The 21,462-nt window shown below is 41.0% G+C and overlaps 2 protein-coding genes and 1 long non-coding RNA gene across 4 annotated transcripts in view; 1 reads left to right on the forward strand and 2 right to left on the reverse strand.

Annotated features, from left to right (window-relative positions):
• Window positions 1-10,053, forward strand: part of LOC137633398 (serine/arginine-rich splicing factor 4-like) — a 57,314-nt gene extending 47,261 nt beyond the window's left edge. For both annotated transcript variants that reach the window (XM_068365625.1, XM_068365624.1), the window contains 2 exons: window positions 7,117-7,196; window positions 9,915-10,053. In XM_068365625.1, coding sequence (XP_068221726.1) covers window positions 7,117-7,196; window positions 9,915-10,011 — 177 coding nt within the window. In that variant the 3' untranslated portion in view covers window positions 10,012-10,053. The remainder of the gene's footprint in view (window positions 1-7,116; window positions 7,197-9,914) is intronic.
• The window catches only part of LOC137633395 (uncharacterized), a 420,659-nt gene that overhangs the window by 74,098 nt on the left and 325,099 nt on the right, over window positions 1-21,462 (reverse strand). The window lies entirely within an intron of this gene.
• LOC137633401 (uncharacterized) overlaps window positions 10,180-21,462 on the reverse strand; it is a 217,750-nt gene continuing 206,467 nt past the window's right edge. The window contains exons 3-4 of the long non-coding RNA XR_011042193.1: window positions 15,443-15,558; window positions 10,180-11,956 (exon numbers count right to left, since the gene is read on the reverse strand). This is a non-coding gene — a long non-coding RNA (uncharacterized lncRNA). The remainder of the gene's footprint in view (window positions 11,957-15,442; window positions 15,559-21,462) is intronic.

Here is a 21,462-nt window from a genome sequence, read left to right on the forward strand (position 1 = left end):
AAACAAACTCATTTAGTGTACACATATATGTATAGGTTAGTTTTTGCATCGATTATATTGATTATACAGTACTGTATGTTGATTTTTTTATTACCAATGTTTTAGTTTACGTATTTTTCTTAGGACTTCCAAATGAAATCTTTTTCTTTATGACGCCGCCTGAAACGACGGCGTGTACGCTCAGTAAACAACCACGCTCAGAACAAACAAGGCATTTAACGCGCATGATGATAGTGATAAATAATGATACAGTACATACAGTATTTACAGTAAAAGCATTTACAAAATATGTTACCTTACAAATATAAATTATACAGTACTTGTACGTAGCAAAGCAGGAAAACAATTTACGAGAGAGAGAGAGAGAGAGAGAGAGAGAGAGAGAGAGAGAGAGAGAGAGAGAGAGAGAGAGAGAGATTGTTTTACGTACGTAAATGTAAATTTTAAACAAAAAAAATATGATAGGTTACAACATGTAGACTTTTAAAACCTTCCCTTTAACTTAATGCAGACAGTACGTACATTACTAAACTATAAAACAGGCAGTAAGAATATTAAAGTAAAAAATAAAGATTGTTACTGTACTCACCACGAAAGAAGTTGAAGAAAAACTTGAATGGTGATGGCGATGAATTTGCTGCACAGTAGAAATGATGATGATGAAGCTGATGATGTGTTCTACTGTGCAGTCAATGATAGTATTTTACGTCTCTTCAGACGGAGGTGTCTTTTCCTGGGACACCTCTTCAACTTCTTCCTGGGAAACTTCTTCAATTTCTTCCGAAGGCGTACTAGCAGGAGGAACTGGCTCTTTTTTGCGAGGCTGGAAGAACATTGTGATCGGAAGTTGTTGCCGCTGCTTCTTTTTTCGATCCAAGAGCATCCTGTAGGGAGTCATGATGTCATCGACCTTGTTGGAGAATTGCATCGAGCGAACCATATCCTCGTCCCACTCTTGTAACATTTCTTTCGCCTCCTTGATATGGTTGCAGAACTTGGCAAGCCGTTCTAATGTTAAGCCCGTTTCTTCGACATTTTCTTGGGTCTCTTCCTGGGTATCACTCTCTTCCTCACTTGCCGATTTCGTCAGGTCTTCGAGGTCTGCGTCAGTTAGGGGCTGGGAATGGCAGTCCAACAACTCGTCGACGTCTTCAGTCGTCATGTCGCCAAACCCGTCACCTCCAATTATGGCAGCCAACTGCACAGATTTCCGTATTGCAGAGTGTTGGATTTCCGACGGAGTAAATCCCTTGTCGTCGTAAACAATATCGGGCCACAGCTTCTTCCAGCTCGCATTCACGGTTGCAGGTTTCATCTCTTGAAGTGCCTTCTGAATATTCTGCAGGCACGTGGCTATGGTGTACTGCCGCCAGTACGCCTTCAAGTTGAAATCTTCATCCTCGTCATCTTGGGCAGCATCCACACACGCAACGAGGTCCGCCAAGGTATTCTTCGTGTAGAGGGCCTTGAACGCCCTGATAACCCCCTGGTCCATCGGTTGAATTAATGACGTGGTGTTGGGTGGCAGGAACTCAACCTGAACGCCCTCACGCGACAGGTCAGTTGCGTGTCCACCAGCGTTATCCATAAGGAGAAGGATCTTGAATGGCAAGCCCTTCTCTAAGAGATATTCATGGACTTGCGGGATGAAACACTGGTGGAACCAGTTGGAGGTCAGCATCTTCGTAATCCATGCTTTTTGATTATGCATCCAGTACACGGGAAGGAGATTCTTATTTTTATTTTTCAAAGCGCGAGGATTTTTCGACTTATAAATAAGCCCCGGCTTTAACAAAAATCCAGCAGCATTGCCACACATCACGAGGGTAACGCGATCCTTGAATGCCTTAAAGCCAGAGGCTTTGGCTTCCTCTTTGAACAGGAAAGTTCGCGACGGCATTCTCTTCCAAAACAAGCCAGTCTCATCCATATTAAAGACTTGTTCCGGCTTGTATCCACCTTCGGCGATAATATTCTTGAACGTCTGGTTCACGTAAGTTTTAGCAGCGGCAGTGTCAGTGGAAGCAGACTCCCCATGCAGGGAAACGCTTTTCAGGGCGAAGCGTTTCTGAAACTTCGCGAACCATCCTTTGCTTGCGGAAAAACGTTTCTGAGGCTGGGAATCAGTGGATGTCCCTGGTTGAGGATCATCTGCATCATCATCATCTTCAGCATGGTTGCCGTCGTCGTCTTTAGGTTCCTTTGCAGCAAAATTCTCATATAAACTCAAAGCCTTTGTTTGGATGGTGTTCGTATCCAAGGCTATGTTCTTCTTCCGGCAGTCGGCAATCCACACAGCTAAAGCACCTTCCATGCGTACGATCGTTTTATTACGCGTTGTAACGACTCGCTTCGCTGATCTGCTAAAGGTGATTGCAGCCGTCTTTCTAATGTTCGCCTCGTCCTTTTTGATATAGCGAACGGTGGATTCGTTGATGCCAAAATGGCGGCCGGCGGCCGCGTAACTTCTACCATCTTTTAACATGTCGAGAAGCGTAACCTTCTCAGCTATCGTCATCATCCTTCGGTGGCGTTTAGGCTCACTACCAGCCTTACTAGAAGCAGAACGCTTGGGAGGCATTGTACAGTAGGATTTAACAGAAAGTTCAACAAAAAGTTCAACTTAAAACAGTCGCACACAGCACAGATTAAACTTCACAAACTTAAGAACGTCTACTCAGCGATACGCGGAAAGAGAAAGTGAACGATCCAGCCCCGCGAGAACTTTGATGCTGCGGGTAGAAGATGCGGGCAAAACACCAATCACAGGCTAGATAACAAAACTTGAGTTCTGATTCGTCATCTATCAGCGCTTGAACCAATCACAACCCATCTTATAGTACTATGATGCGTTGGTTACTCATAGAAGATGCCCCGCGCATACTGAACGTACGTAGATTAAGTACAATACCGTAATAATAATAAATAATGATAATAATACTGTACAGTAATAATAATAATAATAATGATAATAATAATAACAATAATAATTTTATTAACAACAACAACAATAATAATAATAATAACAATAATAATAAAAATTTACGTACGCTATTTTACGCCTCTCTCTCTCTCTCTCTCTCTCTCTCTCTCTCTCTCTCTCTCTCTCTCTCTCTCTCTCTCTCTCTCGTACGCTTATTCGAAATGTGATTTTTGCAACAAAGAATATTATTGGATGCAGTACTGTACTACGTACGTATACATACAAAAGATTCATGGAAAAGAAGCACATCCATTACAGTACACACCATTCTAATATGGTATGACTGCATCTGATTTGCGTTTCATGTTCGATTTAATTTTACTACGTACTGAATTATCGTATGATCACATTCTCTTTTCGTGTTTTATTTCTTTCTGTGCTGAATTATATATCATATGTAATGCAATGAACAATCAGTAAGAGCAGATAATACTAATTACAGTATTAATGGAATTACAGGTAACAAAATATCGTATTTGGTTGTCTTCAGATTTCGCGGTATTTTCGAAATTTCCGGAAAATCCGCGATATGTATATATATATGGGTTATGGGAAAACCCCGCGAAGTGGTGAATCCGCGATTGTCGAACCGCGAAGTAGCGAGGGTTCACTGTACACCCGGATTCCCAACCTTTTCTGAGGTTTGTTTACAGGAATGTGGGGTACCAGTTTCGAGCCCTGTGCTTTGGCCTCAGTCCTGCTCCTCTCGTGTTTACGAGGCTCATGAGGAATGTGGCAAAATCCCTCCATCTATCGGGAATCCAAGCCTCCCTGTACTTGGACAACTGGCTTCTCAGAGCATCGTACAGTCTTCGCTGTCTGCAGGATCTACATTGGACGTTGAGTCTGGCCAGGGAGTTGGGACTTTTGGTCAACCTAAAAGTCCCAACTGATCCCATCCCAGATTATTCTATATTTGGGGATGTAGATTCGCAGTCCAGTTTTCTCAGGCTTTTCCTTCTGCCACCCGAATAGAACAAGCCCTGCTCGATGTCCAACTAATGCTGAAAAGAGAACGTTTGTTCAGTCAGGAGTTGGAACAGTCTCGTAGAGACTCTCTCATCCCTGGAGCAGTTTGTCTCGCTAGGGAGACTACACCTTCTGCCTCTCCAGTTCCATCTAGCCTCTCACTGGAACTAGGACAAGACTTTAGAGAAGGTATCATTCCCAGTCTCCGAACCAGTAAAGGCATGCCTGAAATGGTGGGACAGCAATATCAGTCTGAGAGAGGGACTATCCCTAGCAGTCAAGAACCCAAACCACGTGTTGTTCTCAGACGCGTCGGATTTGGGTTGGGGTGCGACCCTGGACGGTCGGGAATGCTCGGGTCTGTGGACCTCAAGTCAGAAGAGCATGCACATCAACGGCAAGGAGCTATTAGCAGTCCACTTGGCCTTGATGAAATTCGAAAGCTTTCTTCGAAACTAAGTGGTAGAGGTCAACTCAGACAACACCACAGCTTTGGCGTACATCTCCAAGCAAGGAGGCACACACTCCTTCACGCTGCTCGAGATCACAAGGGACCTTCTCATATGGTCAAGAAATCGAGGCATCTCCCTGTTGACGAGATTCATCCAGGGGGACTTGAACGTCTTGGCAGACTGTCTCAGTCGGAGGGGTCAGGTGATTCCCACGGAATGGACCCTCCACAAGGACGTGGGCAAGAGTCTTTGGGCTACTTGGGGTCAACCCACCATAGACCTCTTTGCCTCCTCGTTGACCAAAAGGTTACCAATCTATTGCTCTCCAGTCCTAGATACAGAAGCAATCCACATAGACGCGTTTCTACTGGATTGGTCTCTTCTGGACTTATATGCATTCCCACCATTCAAGATAGTCAACAAGGTACTGCAGAAGTTCGCCTCTCACGAAGGGACAGGGTTGACGTTGGTTGCTACCCTCTGGCCCACGAGAGAGTGGTTCACCAAGGTACTTCAATGGCTGGTAGACATTCCAAGAAGTCTTCCTCTAAGGGTAGATCTCTTACGTCAGCCCCACGTAAAGAATGTTCATCAAAGCCTCCCCGCGCTTCGTCTGACTGCCTTCAGACTATCGAGAGACTCTCAAGAGCTCGAGGCTTTTCGAAGGAGGCAACCAGTGCGATTGCGAGAGCTAGGAGAGCTTCTACCTTCAGAGTATACCAGTCGAAGTGGGAAGTCTTTCGAGATTGGTGCAAGCCAGCATCTATGTCCTCTTCCAGTACCTCTGTAGCCCAATCGGAGATTTTCTTTTACATCTGAGAAATGTTCGCTCCCTCTCAGCTCCCACGATTTAGGGCTACAGGAGCATGTTGGCTTCGGTCTTTCGTCATAGAGGCTTAGATCTTTCCAACAATTAAGATCTCCAAGATCTCCTTAAGTCTTTCGAGACCTCTAAGGAACGTCGTTTGGCAACTCCTGGATGGAACTTAGACGTGGTCCTAAGGTTCCTCATGTCAGACAGGTTTGAGCCATTACATTCAGCCTCCCTGAAGGATCTCACCCTCAAGACGCTTTTCCTAGTGTGCTTGGCTTCGGCTAAAAGGGTCAGTGAAATTCATGCCTTCAGTAAGAACATCGGCTTTTCTACAGAAAAAGCCACATGTTCACTTCAACTTGGTTTCCTGGCCAAAAATGAACTGCCTTCTCGTCCTTGGCCTAAGTCTTTTGATATACCTTGCCTGTCAGAGATCGCAAGCAACGAACTTGAAAGAGTGCTGTGTCCAGTTAGAACTCTTAAGTTCTACTTAGCTCGTACTAAGTCCTTACGAGGTGGATCTGAGGCATTATGGTGCTCAGTTAAGAAACCATCATTGCCTATGTCAAAGAATGCTTTGTCATATTTTATCAGACTTTTAATACGAGAGGCTCATTCTCACTTGAATGAAAAAGACCGATGCTTGCTTAAGGTTAAGACGCACGAAATAAGAGCTATAGCAACTTCCGTGGCCTTTAAGCAAAATAGATCTCTGCAAAGTATTATAGACGCGACCGTTTGGAGAAGCAAATCGGTATTCGCGTCATTTTACTTAAAAGATGTCCAGACTCTTTACGAGGACTGCTACACACTGGGTCCATTCGTTACAGCGAATGCAGTAGTAGGTAAGGGTTCTACCACTACATTCCCTTAATTCCAATATCCTTTTAATCTGCTCTTGAAATGTTTTTTTAATTGGGTTGTACGGAAGGCTAAGAAGCCTTTCGCAGCCTTTTTTGATTTGGCGGGTGGTCAAATGTCATTTCTTGAGAGCGCCCAGATTAGGGGTTTGATGAGGTCCTGTTGTATGGGTTGCAGCCCTTAATACTTCAGCTCCTGGGAGTCTTTCAGCATCCTAAGAGGATCGCTGGGCTTCGTGAGGAAGACAGACTAATAAGGCAGAGTAATCGTCTAAGTCAACTTCCTTACCAGGTACCTTTATATATTTGGGTTTTGTTATGATATAACTGTCAAAAACTCTAAGCATATACGCTGTAAACTTAATTAACTCTGGTCTCTACCCACCACCATGGGTGTGAATGAGCTATTATATATTCACCGGCTAAGTTAAATATTTAAAAATGATATTTTAATTATAAAGTAAATTTTTGAATATACTTACCCGGTGAATATATAAATTAAAGGCCCCCCCTTCCTCCCCGATAGAGACCCAGCGGGATGAGAAAAATTGGGTCTGTTTACATGTATATGCGGTATTTGGCCGATAGTTGGCGCTAGTGGGCACACCCGCAACCTTCATAGCGATCGCTCGCGAGTTTTTGTGTGTTTTTCTGTCGAGCCGCCAGAGGCTCAGCTATTATATATTCACCGGGTAAGTATATTCAAAAATTTATTTTATAATTAAAATATCATTTTTCTTACTGAATTAAATGATACAGCATTGTTTTATTATAGTATTTCTGTATCTGAGATTTACGATTTCAGTGATATTTGTGTTTGTATCTGAATGTTTGTAATTTGCGGAACTTCCGTACCGACTTTCTCATTTGATGTGTTGATTAGGAAGTTTTAAGCCATAAGGTGAATCATTGGAGCCAATTTCAGTTATTCAGTTTTATTCTTCTTTCTTCCTTTCTTCCTCAATCACAGATTGAATATGATAAACAAATGTATCAAATAATAAGATGAATTAAATGGTTCACGATGTACTTTTCCAGAGGCATCGTCGTTCCAGAAGCCGCAGCTTGAGGAGGAGAAGGTCGTCACGCTCGAAGTCTCGTAGAAAATCTCATTGGAGGTGAGTAAATTGCCAATAGCCAGTCATTCTGATATGAAACATTTTTCATCTATTGATGTGAAAGTACAAGACATTAATTATTTTGTTGATTATCATCTGTAGGTTACATTACTAATATTGGACTTTTTTAAAGCATGATGTTACTGATGATGTACAAGACCAGTGCATGCGACATAGTGTGAGAGGCTGTACTGTCTCTATCACCAAAACAGGCTGGGTTTTTGTGTTTTTGGGTCCCTATTTTGTGTGTTTAACTCATTATTGTGGAGTCGCAATAAGCTAGGAAAGTAAAGTTTCCTTTTTGTGTGTAAATTTTAGAATAAATACAGTATAGTATCGTACAGATATTTCCTTTGTATAACTGGTTGGAGTATACATTGTAGTGTAGTAGATATTGGATTACTCTTTTTGCCTGTTGAGATATGATACCTTCTATGATTAATATTTGATGATTTTACAGTATCTCTAAACAGGAACAATATTTCATGCAAAAGTAGATATCATAAAAACAAGAAGCTTTGCAACCATGTATTTTTTAAATCACCTAATGTATTAATAATCGCCTTTCTTAGCATGAGTAGTCTATGCCTTGATCATTTATCCTAAGCAGACAGCACTCCAAATCATATTGTGCCTACTGTATATTGCACCTTGGAAGAACCTAGCAAACCTTTACAGGTACAAGGTTGTCAATGATATGATCAAGTTTAATATTACTCTGCATCAGTTGCTGCCAACTTTAATATTAGATAGCAAGTAGTTTTGTTTTTTTCTGTGACCCAGAAGTTGTTAGGACAGTAACTTGGATCCCTTCACAGAAAGTCTATTTATCATTTTTGAATTAGTCAAAGCTGTGATATAAATTGGATATTCTAAACCTGGTAATCAAGGTTCATGGATTCATCATTTTACTTGGGAAATTACCAATACGGTATTAGTAAGTATAATTTTGTTTTTGGTTTCAGTTTGACAAACTTGACTTTCTGATTTTTCTACCTTAATTATCAATTTTATTGTGGTTTATTTTGATGTATGATAGGATTTATGTCAGTTTTATTATGATAGATCTTCTAATTTTTCATTGGTTATTTGCGCTGGAAGATTTAAATTGTCATAGCCTTTAAGCTGAGTCTGGTTGAGTAGAGCAACATTGGCAGGCTGCGGAACTTGGACGATGAAAAGTATCACATACATACATATACCAAGGCACTTCCCCCAATTGTGGGTGGTAGCCGACATCAACTAATGAAACAAAAAACAAAAAAGGGGACCTCTCCTCTCTACGCTCCTCCCAGCCTGACAAGGGACTCAACTGTGTTCGATTGGTACTGCTAGGGTGCCACAGCCCCCCCTCCCACATTATCCACCACAGATGAAGCTTCATAATGCTGAATCCCCTACTGCTGCTGCTACCTCCGCGGTCATCTAAGGCATCGAAGGAAGCAGCAGGGCCTACCGGAACTACGTCACAATCGCTCGCATAGAAAGTATAGCATAGATAATTAGAGACTACGAAGTGATTGGTAGAGTTAATGTTAGAATTAACCAATTTTTTAGGGCTATAACAGATCTGGCTTTCATTCCTTTGTTTTCTATACTGCCTAGGTTGTACTGGAGGTAGACTATCACAGCGGGGGAATATGAATGCGAGATTATGATATTTCATATTCCTTTATTACTAATTTATTTGCCTGTGCCTTATCCTTTTTCATCTCTTGGCCTGCTATTAGCCTAACCTATTGTACTATATTGCCTAGCGTATATTTTTTTCAGATATATTGTAGGGTTATGATATTTGTAAAGTATGAATTGATTGATCAGATTAATATCAAGGACAAGTGCAAAAATGAATCCAATCCTGAAAAAAAAATTGATTCCTTCTGTTTCTCCTGTGTTCTATGACAAAGGTGTGATGTGGTTGAGACTAATTCCGTAATGCCTGTTTTGGACTCACAGTTTGTTATATTAAACATTTAAACAGATTTTTAGAAGCAATTAGGCGTGTAAGTTGAGGAGCTTCTGTTGTTCATTATCAAAGGTTGTAGTGTGTTTGTAGAATACATTACTCGTTTTGTACAGTGTATGAAATATTTCATTACACGGAGATTTGTCCTACACAAATGTTGCCTTACTCTAAGATTCCCTTTCCCCTCCAGTTGGGTTCAGGTACCCCAATTTGAGTGCAAAGTTTCATGGAAACTTGGGTACGTTAAGGTTAAAAGGCACAAATTTTTATTGGTGGCTGTCTGTCTCTTAACGATCAAGGAAATAGAGCTTTAAATTTGTATTTCAATAAGATGTACATAAGAACCAAGTTGATTTTAGAAGTTGAAACAAAAATTAAAAAGAAATAGTTTTATGGGTGATATGGTTATTATTATTGTTATTGTTATTATTATTATTATTATTATTATTATTATTATTATTATTATTATTAGCTAAACTACAACCCTAGTTGGAAAAGCAGGATGCTTTAACCCAAGGGCAAGTCAAATTAATGATTTATTGTTAACTTATTCTCATCATTTATTTATTTCCTTATTTCCTTTCCTCACTGGGCTATTTTCCCCTATTGGAGCCCTTGGCCTTATAGCATCTTGCTTTTCCAACTGGGGTTGTAGCTTGGCTAGTAAAGATAATAATAATTAGAATTATTAGAGTTGGTTATTATGACTACTTGTACTGCAATGCCATTTCTTTGTATTGTTTCTTTCTTAGATCCCCATCTCGTCGAAAGTCGAGATCAAAGTCTCGTTCCGAGCGGTCAAGGTCAAAGTCAAAATCCAACAGTCTTCGTCTTCAAAACAAGTCGTAGCAGCAAAGATCAAGAAAGGTCTAAAGATGGGAGAAAAAAGAAAAGAAAGAGGACAAAAAAGTCCTGGAAACAATAACAGAGAAGGAGGAGACTGCCAGTGAGGAGAAAGAAGATACTAAGAAGGAGGAATCGAAGGCATATGATAAAGAAAAGAAAGAGAAGAAAAAGAGGTTAGATAGAATTCTGGCTAACAAAGTTTATTGAATATCCCAAGAGGTCCTTCATTGTACTGTTTTTGTAATTTGTGTCCTTTTAATATTTCACGATATAAGATAGAAATTTTAAGTTTTAATCCTTAAATAGTTTAGTTGATAGTGGAATTTTATTACCTGAGCACATCTTGCACCAACCCTGTTATTACTAATCTTGTAAGGTACACTTCACCAGACATGAAACAATCACCGCTCATTGTAGAGGCAAATCACTTTCCCTACCCCAGGGCTGAGGAACCCCTTTTAAAGTAGGCCAAATTTGGCCAAATCCTACAAAAGAAAGTCTCCAGAGGCATTTCAAAACATTGCCAATTTGGAAGTCATTTGTATTTTTCCTAACGTATACAAATCTGGAACTATTTACTCTTGTCTATATTGGCTCACAATCCACTACTAGACAATACCAGAATCTATCTACTGGACTTTCTTCATCTGCTTTTCTCTTACAGGCAGGATACTTGATACTACTACCAGTGGTTCATTCTTCATTTCTCTGTTCTTATTAGCTTTGTAATGTCTGCTGTAAGCTCAGGTCATATTTGCAGCAGTTTTGGTACCACATTTTTTTCCCCAATTTGTCCCAGATTCTCTCTCCGGTTGGCTTGTTTTCTTTGTTGTCTGTTCCATTCTTTTTTTCTTTTTTAACTATCCTGATCTCAGCTTTGATAAAGTCCTCTGGATTTTATATAATGTACGTGAAATATTTCAGAGCAGAAAATACAGATATAGATGAACATATACAGTTCTATTTAGTAAGCTATATTAAGACTCATTTTAGCAACTATACAATTAATCTTGTCAATCAGTGCAGAGGCCTATATTTCATCAGCCATGTTGCCCATAGCAACCAAAGCCCTGTATGCAAACTACTCTATCTTGAACAAGGGAATTTACTTTAAAGAAAATTGAATAATGTAAAAGCAATGAAAACTTATCCAAAATGAGTTCACTATTCACTTGAAGCATTTTCAAAGAAAGACAATGTCTTCAAACTAAATCTCTTGCAAATTTCTCATTACTGTTCTTAAATTTCAATGACAAACCATGACCAGGGTCATCTGACACAGATAAAGTCACTCTTTATAATAAGTTTATTGTGTGGGTGAAACTGTGTGATAAATTCTAACTCTACTAGTTTCTTAACCTCCGTTTCTAAGCTTCTCTTGTTGCTAATGACGAGACAATCACTTGAAAGAAAAATCGAAAGAAAAAACCATAATAAAAGTTACAAGAATAAGAGAAGAAACTCTTGTCTATTTTTGTATTGAATGCTGTGTGCCATAAGCACTATTCTGTCATTTGAATAAATCCCTTCCACTTTCAGTTAGCCCTTATCAGGTTCTTATGCATGAGTGAATATTCTAGTCAAAACAGGTGAGCACCGTCTTTTGGGCCTTTACTACTATCAACCCATAATCACAAGCAACATATTGAAATAAATAGATATTAAAGACCAGTTAGCTATTCAATTTCAAGACTTTAGAACTTCAATACCCAAAAACTAACGTGTAAATATTGTGTGAAGTCTACATACCTCATGACCACCTTGGAGGTTTGATCGAGTCTTACAAAACCTATGTCATGAGGCATTTTCCTTCTCAGGAAGATCAAATCGAGTAACACTGCCCAAGTCCCTATGCTTTTAGGAAGAGCTACACTGTGATCTAGTCAGGTGTCCTTCCAATATCCTTGGTAGCAGGTTATGTAAGGTCTCTCGCCAGTTACAACATGACCTTCAGAAACAATTAGAAATGAGTTAGGAAACAGAAACACAATATATACTCTGTATTTGCTCTTCCAAAGACTTCACTACAATCTTGAGGTGTAACTCATAATTAGAAAATGTTGAAGCAAATATCAAACAGTAAAATAAATCAATCTACTGGTTCATGTTTAGCCTAAGAAGAGCCATGCAATGTTTTCTGAAAAATCCGTATCCATCATGTTTGTAAAGTGACTTATGGGGGAAGAAGTGGCCAATCTGTTGTTCATATTAACATTGTATAGAAATATATGGTATTACTGGTTAGATAAACCTTCCTGAACTATTGCTGATCGTATCAGAATTGTACCAAACTAAAATTGTGAATATTAAAAATTATTGTAAGCTGATCCCCATAAGTTAACTTGGAAAAGAAATTGCAGTTATAGTTTGGAGGGAATTATAGTCTATCACTTCCATGTAACATCTAAACTTCAAGTTCCTGGTTACTGATAGGATAAATTAGGAAATAAAGGGGATTTTAAACCAACATCAAGGTGAACCAGTAGTCGGGTATTAAAAGAACAGAAACATCAGTATGAAGTTAATGTTTATATTTCATGGTTGAAGACATCACATTTCTTTATAGTGCAGGTCGCTTCTACCAGTATTGGATTCTTTCTAATAATAATCGGTCTTACAGTGTTTAAATTATAGTCCATTTCTTTTAGCGAGGCAGATTTGCACCGACTTGCAGCGGTGCCCTTTTAGCTCGGAAAAGTTTCCTGATCGCTGATTGGTTGGACAAGATAATTCTAACCAATCAGCGACCAGGAAACTTTTCCGAGCTAAAAGGGCACCGTTGCGAGTCGGTGCAAATATGACTTGCTAAAAGAAATGGACTTTAGATTATATTGACAGCATCTTCTTCTGAAGCTTTGCGTGTGATTCTTAAACGCAAAGTTGAAAAGTTATAACCAATGGGACTGAAATGTAAAAATATCTAATTATACTTCTTTCAGGTTTGCAGTTTGTTTTCGATTTACGGAATCACACGATGTTGAAAAAGCGTGGCAGGTAATGAAAAGGCTTAACTGAGACAGTACTGAGTAAGGAGTAGTGTCATAAAACAATATTTTTTTCAGTCATGATAGCGATGCTATCAATTTTATGCTGTGCATTTATATCTATGTCATTATTTCAGGTCATATATTCTACAGTCTTTTTTTTTAAATATATAACATCAATTTTTCTTTATTTTCTTTTCAGCAATAATTTGTAGGGCTAATTAGAAATTGACTAATTATAAATTACCAGAGTTACCTAATTATATGTTCAATCCTGACACTAAGAAGTTCCGAAAGTGGGAAATTCACGTCAACCATGCATGATAATTAATAACAAGTTGTAAGTGTTATGCCCTTTTCATGTTTTATGCTTTACCTTAGCTAGCTGTAGTGTGTCAATGCCTTTCATCTTGAGAGGTAATATTCAAATTTTTTATTTTAGTTAAAAGTCTACATAACCCAGTTTCACACAAGCTTAGTTCTTCAAATTGAATAGTCTAATTACAAGGAAGTCCACACGAAGCAGAGGTTGAATTATGTGAGGATCTTATTCGTATACTACTGTTCCGTAGAAGACTGATAAGGAAAAGGAATGAAGCAAATCAACCTTTCTTGCCTTTATCAAAGTAAAATTGATTCCCATGCATTTTTTTTCCGAGGTTCTTTTATTTTTACTGATTTGATTAGTTTGGCTTATAAGTTCATTCGGCCTGTGCCATCCTCAGGGTCAGGCAATGAAAATACCTGCGAATTATGTAAATGTAATACAAATATTAATGCATTAATTAAAAAAATCTACAAACTATTATTCCTTACTAAGTCACCGCCCAAATTATATTCCAAAACGGTGGTGAGTTGATGAAAAAAAAGAAAAAATTGCCAAAGATTAAAAATTTTACTGTGCCATGGTTTAAAGAAAAACCTGGTACCCAATGAAGAACAATTGTGTATATATAACTGCTCTTCTTAGCACAAAAAATTTTAGTGTTGGATTTAAGATTTGTTTATTATATAGCTGAATAGATTGACTATCTATAGATATATTTTACATATATATTTTGTAATGTTTTTATACTTTTAAATAATAAAAAGATAAATGCTGGAAATGAAAAGGGGCAAAATACAGACATTGGTTTCTATTGCACTGAAATTTCAAACTATTCCTCATCATGACCCAAATGAAGACTTTTATCTTCCTGGAGCATTTCAGTCTTCTAGTGAGAAAATTTGTTTCCTATCAATTTATCAATTAAAGATAGATTTTCCCCAATTTAGAGATCTTTCTCTTGGTTAGTCCTCTATTCCTATTTTCATTACCAAAAATCAAAAATGTTTTTCTCATTCCTCTATTTAGGTTAATCTATGTTGTGCAATGTGATTGTTAATGCAAGAGAATAATTATTGTGAAATGTAATATATATATATATTAGTGTATTATGTATTGAATTCAAAGATAAGTGTACCAATTTATTATAAGGGTATAACCTAACAAGCAGGTAAATTCTGTTTAAAACGCATCCTATCTTCCTGCCTGGACTAAGTAGAAGAGTTATTGGAATGTTTTAACCTCTTCTTATGCTTAAGAACTTTAGTATTTAGTTCATCTTCTTTACTGAGTGTACAAAAGTTAAGGTTAGTGATATATCAAATATTGTTCAGTATATGATTCTGTCGTTATAATTGCCAATGGTCTGGAAAGTATTTTCATTGTACAAAAATGTAGTTACAACGCTTTCTTCCCTGTCTGATTCTAAAGGTTATTCAATACTTCAGCAACCTTGACAGCTTTTCAAACTTAACACGATGTACTTAATCTGTACATTTCTTAATTACCTACACTTTCAGGAAGGTACAAAAGTTGTTGTTGTACAAATATAATCTTTCAAGTCATTTCAAAATAGTGCTGAGGTAGCAAGAAATCATTTGCACAGTGCAGTTGTCAAAATATTTATACTTGTTATGAGATCCAAAAAGAACATTTCCTGAGCTGCAATAGAAATATTACATCTTGAGAAATAGAATAGACTCAAATATGGTGGGGGGAATGTTTAAGTTTTTGTGAATCTTTCCATTTTGACATCACTGCAGATTATTATGTTTTCAGCTTGTGAATTTTCATGATTATCCTTAGGCACAAGGGTTTTCATAATATTTCTAAGTGGTTGTGCCAAATTTGATTCTGTTTCAAAATAAAGATGTTAAAAGTACACTCAATTTGAATGACCTAAGAAGAAATCAAATGATAAAAACTACCTAATAATCAAATTTGATTAACAGCATATTTAAATTATGCTTTTCTTGATCATTTCATTAACTTTAGCATTAAAGTTATTCTATTCAGGTACCACACTTAGAGAAATCCTCCTCCAGCTGCTGCTACAATCTAACAACACTGTATTGACAAAAATACTTCTTTAGTTAACTTCAATAGACAATTCTGAAATACTTACAGATATTTGTAGACACCAGCATTCTTCAAAGGCGAACATGTTGCCAATATATCTTATACCAGTAACCACTTGGAATAGCTGCAGATCATCTTTGGTTCAAGGGTGTAGTCTAGGCACTGCAAGAAATAAGAAATGGTTACAAAAACACATACTGTCAAGGGGAAAAAATCATTTTATTTTTAGATTAAAAGGCATCAAATGCAAAAAATGACAAATTCGTATATAATTTATATTTTTCCTAACTATACAGACCTTTGCTATTTAATAGGGGTGTTACTTTCGGCGTAGCTGAAATGACGAGCCATTAATTTCTAACGAGGGTTAACTACCCACACCACTAGTTAGAGGGATGTAGGGAGGGTAGCTTGCTACCACTCCCCCTCACACACCTGTGATTGAGCTCACTTTGCTTGGAGGTAGGACTTCAAGGGGGTTAGGGTTGGCGGGCAAGTTTGGTTAAATAGCTAAGGTTTGTATAGTTAGGAAAAATACAAATCATCTACAAATTTGTCATTTGTTCCGTAACTGGAATACAAACCTTGCTATTTAACGGGTGATTCACCCATTAGGAAGGGTGGACGGCCCAGTCAATCTGGCTTTTTGGCTTTACCCGGGGGCTCCTTATCTGAGTGTTATCACTCAAGAAATAAAGAGCCTTTGTGGCTTATGCAAGCTGTGTTTGAAGATCTGTAGAAATATGACTAGAAAGTTGTTCCGAAGTTCTTTAGATGGAAAACTGTGCACTAGGACTTTCCCAATACCACCTCGTCAGGGTATGGGGACGCAACAGTATTAATCTTAATACTAGGTACACAAGGGAGCATGGTTTACCTGCAGTGGTTTGAGGTCAGCTATGCAGAGAACCCAGGATGCTGCTTTCCCCAAGAGAGGGGAGGATGAAGGAAGAAGTAAGGGCCAGACATACCTCTTTCATTCATGCAGACTAAAACGGGGTAACAATGCCCTCAACCTTCTGCTACTTGTCCAATAAGGAGCTTGAGGTTTTAAACCAGCTGTTGTGCAGCCACCATAGGACCGATAGAAAACGTATCGAGTCTCCTTTGGGTCACGTCTTGCAGGTAGTGGGATGTGAACGTGTTTTGACGTTTCCACACCCCAGCTTGAAGAACCTGCGTGACTGAATATTTTCTTTTGAAGGCCAGGGACGTAGCTATGCCCCTGACATCATGTGCTCTGGGGCGACGTGATGGAGGAGGGTCTGGATTCAGTGCAAGGTCAATGACCCTGCGAATCCATGCTGAGATGGTGTTCTTGGTGACCCTCCTCTTAGTCCTTCCTGTGCTGACGAATAGTGCTGGCACACGAGGACGGGCTGCGGCTGTTCTCTTGAGGTACAGCCTCAAACTCCTTACTGGGCATAGTAAGAGATGGTCTGGGTCATCTGTTACAGTAATGGGACTAGAAATCCGGAAGGAGTAGAATCGAGAATCCGCCACTCCGGGATTCTGAGTCTTAGCAATAAACTTAGGGACGAAGCTGAACGTTACCTCCCCCCATCCCCTTGAATGGGCGATGTCATACGAGAGACCATGAAGTTTGCTAACACGCTTGGCCGAGGACAAAGCTAGCAGGAACCCCGTCTTCCAAGTCAGGAGGCGATCTGTTGCCTGGCGTAATGGTTCATAGGGAGGTCTCTTAAGAGACCTGAGAACTCGAACCACGTTCCATGGGAGAGGTCTCACTTCTGACTGGGGGGAGGTAAGTTCATAACTCTTTATGAATAGAGAAAGTTCTAGCCATGAAGAAATGTCCATTCCTTTCAGTCTGAAGGCGAGGCTTAAGGCTGAGCGATAGCCTTTCACTGCCGAAACTGAGAGGCGCATTTTTTTCACGCAAAACACTAGGATCTTCCCTATTGCTGGAATAGTGGCATCGAGTGGAGAGATACCCCTTCCATGACACTAACCACAGAAGACTTTCCACTTTGTTTGGTAGACTGCTGTTGATGATTTTCGTAGGTGTCCAGACATCCTAATCGCAACTTGTTGCAAAAATCCTTTCTCAGAGAGGAGATGCTGGATAGTCTCCAGGCGTGAAGTCGTAGCGAAGCTACGGCTTTGCGGAAGATGTTGGCGTGTGGTTGTTTGAGTAGATTGTGTCATGGAGGGAGTTCTCTTGGTGGCTCCGTTAGGAGTTGCATAAGGTCCAGGAACCATTCTACGTGATGCCATAGTGGAGCTATGAGGGTCATTGAAATATTGACCGATGTTCTGGTCTTGTTGAGTACCCTCCTCATCAGACAGAACGGGGGAAAGGCGTAAACGTCGATGTTGTCCAACCGGTGTTGGAAAGCATCTTGCCAGAGAGCCTTGGGGTCTGGGACTGGGGAACAGTAAAGTGGGAGCCTGAAGTTCAGGGCTGTTGCAAAGAGGTCCACAGTTGGAGAACTCCACAAAGTCAGGACTTTGCTGGCTACTAGATGATCCAAAGACCACTCGGTACTCACTATCTGAGATGCTCTGCTCAGGTTATCGGCGAGCACATTCCTTTTACTAGGAATGAAGCGTGCCGATAGTGGTATAAAGTGGATTTCGGCCCATCTCAGTATCTCTACTGCTAGATGGGATAGTTGCTGCGAAAAAGTACCTCCTTGTTTGTTGATGTAGGCCACTACTGTGATGTTGTCGCTCATCACCACCACAGAGTGACTTGCCAGGAACTGTTGGAACTGTTGAAGGGCCAGAAAGACGGCCTTCATCTCTAGGAGATTTATGTGGAGGTACTTTTCTGACTCTGACCAGAGGCATGAGGTCATGTGGTGCAGCACGTGGGCCCCCCACCTTTTTTTTTGAAGCGCCTGAAAACAGAATCAAATCCGGGGGGAGGACGAGAAGATCCACTCCTCTTCGTAGATTCTCGTCTGTCACCCACCACTGGAGGTCCGTCAGTTCCGCAGGTCCCATGGGGATTTGGATGTCCGGGGAGTCGTGTGCTTGATTCCACCGTGACTTGAGTTGCCACTGGAGGGATCTCATCCTGAGGTGACCATTTGGAACTAGACAGGCCAGCGATGAAAGGTGACCGAGGAGACGTAACCACAATTGGGCTTGAAGTTCTTCTCGTCTGAGAAAAGGTCTTGCGACCTTCCTCAGCCTTGCTATCCTGTCGTCTGATGGGAAGGGCTTGCCCCCTTGCCGATCCCATGGCAAGGGAGTTCAATGACACTGGATTCATAGTCAGGGGAGGTAGAGATGTTATGAACGGGATGCAATATCCTAGACTGATCACGGAGATTGTCCAGGAATCTGCCCCGAATTGCTTCCACTTGTTTGCGCAACTTTGAAGGCATTCCCCCACTGGTGAAAATGTAGGGGGACTGCCTATCCTAGCGTTTGCGGCCTCGGCTTCTCTCTCTAGGGTTTTTACCTCCCCTGGAGGACTTTTTGTCTTTCCTGTCTTTGACAAGAAAGGGCTTAGACACCATTGTCTTCGCTGCAGTTTTTGTCATCGTTTTGGTCTCTGCCGGACGGGACTGCTGTGGTGCTGGAGGTTTATAAGGCTTAGATGTTAAAGCCCTATGGAGGAGGGAGTCTGGATGAGACTTCCTCCACCTCTCAGCGGCAAGTTCCACATCCTTAGGCTCGAACAGAAGAGACCCCTCTGTGGAGGAATGTATGAGCCTATTAATCTCGATGCTAGAGACCTGGTGGAATCTCTCAGCTACTGCATCCCGACGTTTCAAGATGGTATTTGCCCACAGGTTCAAGACTTGGTGGGCAAGATGGTATTTGCCCACAGGTTCGAGACTTGGTGGGCAAGAAACTCGATCGTGCAAGTACCTGAGAGAAGGAAGGTTTCCATAGCTTTCCTGGTACGTTCCTTGGAGAAATCCTCAGATCGTATCAGGATACCTTAGGTCCCCAACCAGATATCAAGCCACAAAATAGCTTGTATAGTATACTTCACGACCTTCTCCTGGTTGAGGATCTCGGCTGCCGAGAACGAGACCTGCCGGTTGGAGAGTCTCTCAAGAGGGACTCCCCTGGTTAGCTCTTCCAGTGAGTGGTGAAGTGGAAGAGCTAAACAAGGCTCCTCCAAGACCGCAAAGTACCTCCTCTGCTGTACGCGAGGAGGTGGGAGGAGCTTGTTCGTGATACCGGAACGGTTGGAGGAGGACATTTCGGAGAGCTGCTGGGCGATCTTGTCCCTGGTACTTTTCACCCCTTGAGACCAGGGTAGGGCTGCACTGGTCTTAGGGGGTTTTTGAGTACCAAAGACGCGGTCTAGGACCGTGTCTTTGCCCTCTCGAGGGGGGATCTCTGAGTCGGAAAACCCGTTGAGAACCCTCATTAGAGTCAGAATCTGCAGAATGCTGGTCTCCTCCTGTTGTTTAGGACTTGCAGCAAAGTCTCCTTCTACTGTATCCCCAAAGGCTCTTCTTGGGGAGAGTCACAGACATTCCCTGAGTGGCTGGCTGGCTCGATCTTAGCCCTAGTGGAGGACTTTGGCATGGTTTTGGAGTCTTTAGATTCCTTCCGGGGAAGGAGGTAAGACTCCAACATCGAGGAGTGTGGCATGTCCCTTCTATTCTCAGATTGTGAGGAACTCTCGGCGTGAAGAGAGATTTCCTCCATTGGTGCGATGTGGGAAGGTCTCTCTTTGCATGGTGTCATGGGTAGATAGAATAATATAGGAAAGAATGTTAAAACACGTGATTTTTCTACTCTTAGAGAAGCAGAGAGAGAGAGAGAGAGAGATAAGGTCCCGCTATTGTTTATTGAAGCTGCCATCGTCAAGTTATGTGCCTAGGTTGGAGGTCTTTGAGCACAACGAGTCCCTGTCTATAGAGCACCAAGGAACCCATAAGAGAAGATTAAGTGTGTTTGTCGCCGAAGAGAAGTACATTAGCCGAAGGAGTCAACTTTATGAAATTTGATTACACCAGCAGAGCGTTCGTCTAGGTGTTATCAGCGGTTTCAAGGAACACCAATGAGGATGAAGAAACGAGAAAATTTCCTTATATGGACCTGTCCATAGTTAACCCCTCCCATACAGGGATATATAATCTTCCACGCGATCAAGAGAAGGAGGAGAGTACGAAAAAGAGACGAGGAAGAAACCCAAGAAAAGAGAGAGAGAGGGCGAACCAGCTGAGCGAAGGAGAGAAGGCGTAAGGACGAGAATGCAGACGTAACCAGCTTTGTCCGAGATGTCCTAACGAGTTGCCTCCCGCCCTCATTACCCCCGACGAGCCGCCAGACCTGAAAACATCTCCGTTCCTGTCAACCGTCGAGAGCTGCTGCGAAGAGTAGTATATTCTTTTTGTATTATTTATCTACCATCTTGACTGTTCCCCATTTTGCTGGAGTGTAGTTTAATCAAATGATTCTCTTTGTTTAGTTCAGTGCTTCCTAAGTACTCAATCAAGAAACATTCACCTTTGACTAGTTGTAAATAAAATTATGTTTTCTTTTGCGAGTTTTCTTTCTATATTTCCTACTGTCTCTAATTGGTTGTAGTTGAAATGTCCCCATTTCATTAATTAATTCAACAGAATCTGGTTCGATCCCCACGAGGATCGTAACACATGGTTCCCTAGGTGACGGGAGATCTTCGTCCGAAAGGGATGAAGAGTTAGTCTGAGGAATAGGAGGAACTTGCCTCGAAGGTCTGAGTGGAGTCAGTTTCGCCCTCGGGGAAGTGACCGCATCCGGAACCCCTCTTTTCCTCTTTAAAGGGGTAGAGGAAGCCATGGTTCCATGTCCTAGATCAGACAGGACGGGCTTGAAAGCCTTGGTTATGGCTCTGATAGGGGCACTGAACCAGGGCTGTTGGCTGACAAACGCACTGTCAGACATACCCCCTGAAGGGAAAGGGATTGAAGGATCCCTGGGAGGAGTCACTGGAATAGGTGGGTTCGCCTTTGGTAGCTTTGGGATCCTGAACCCCTCTGCAAGTTTCCCTTCTCACACAATGCTCGGTGGTATGCGCTTGCGAGGAGGGGAATGAGGCGATGGCAACCTTGCCGAACATCATTCCTTGTGATGCACAGGCTTGCG

This window comes from Palaemon carinicauda, chromosome 43, assembly GCF_036898095.1.
Source record: "Palaemon carinicauda isolate YSFRI2023 chromosome 43, ASM3689809v2, whole genome shotgun sequence".
NCBI lineage: Eukaryota > Metazoa > Arthropoda > Malacostraca > Decapoda > Palaemonidae > Palaemon > Palaemon carinicauda.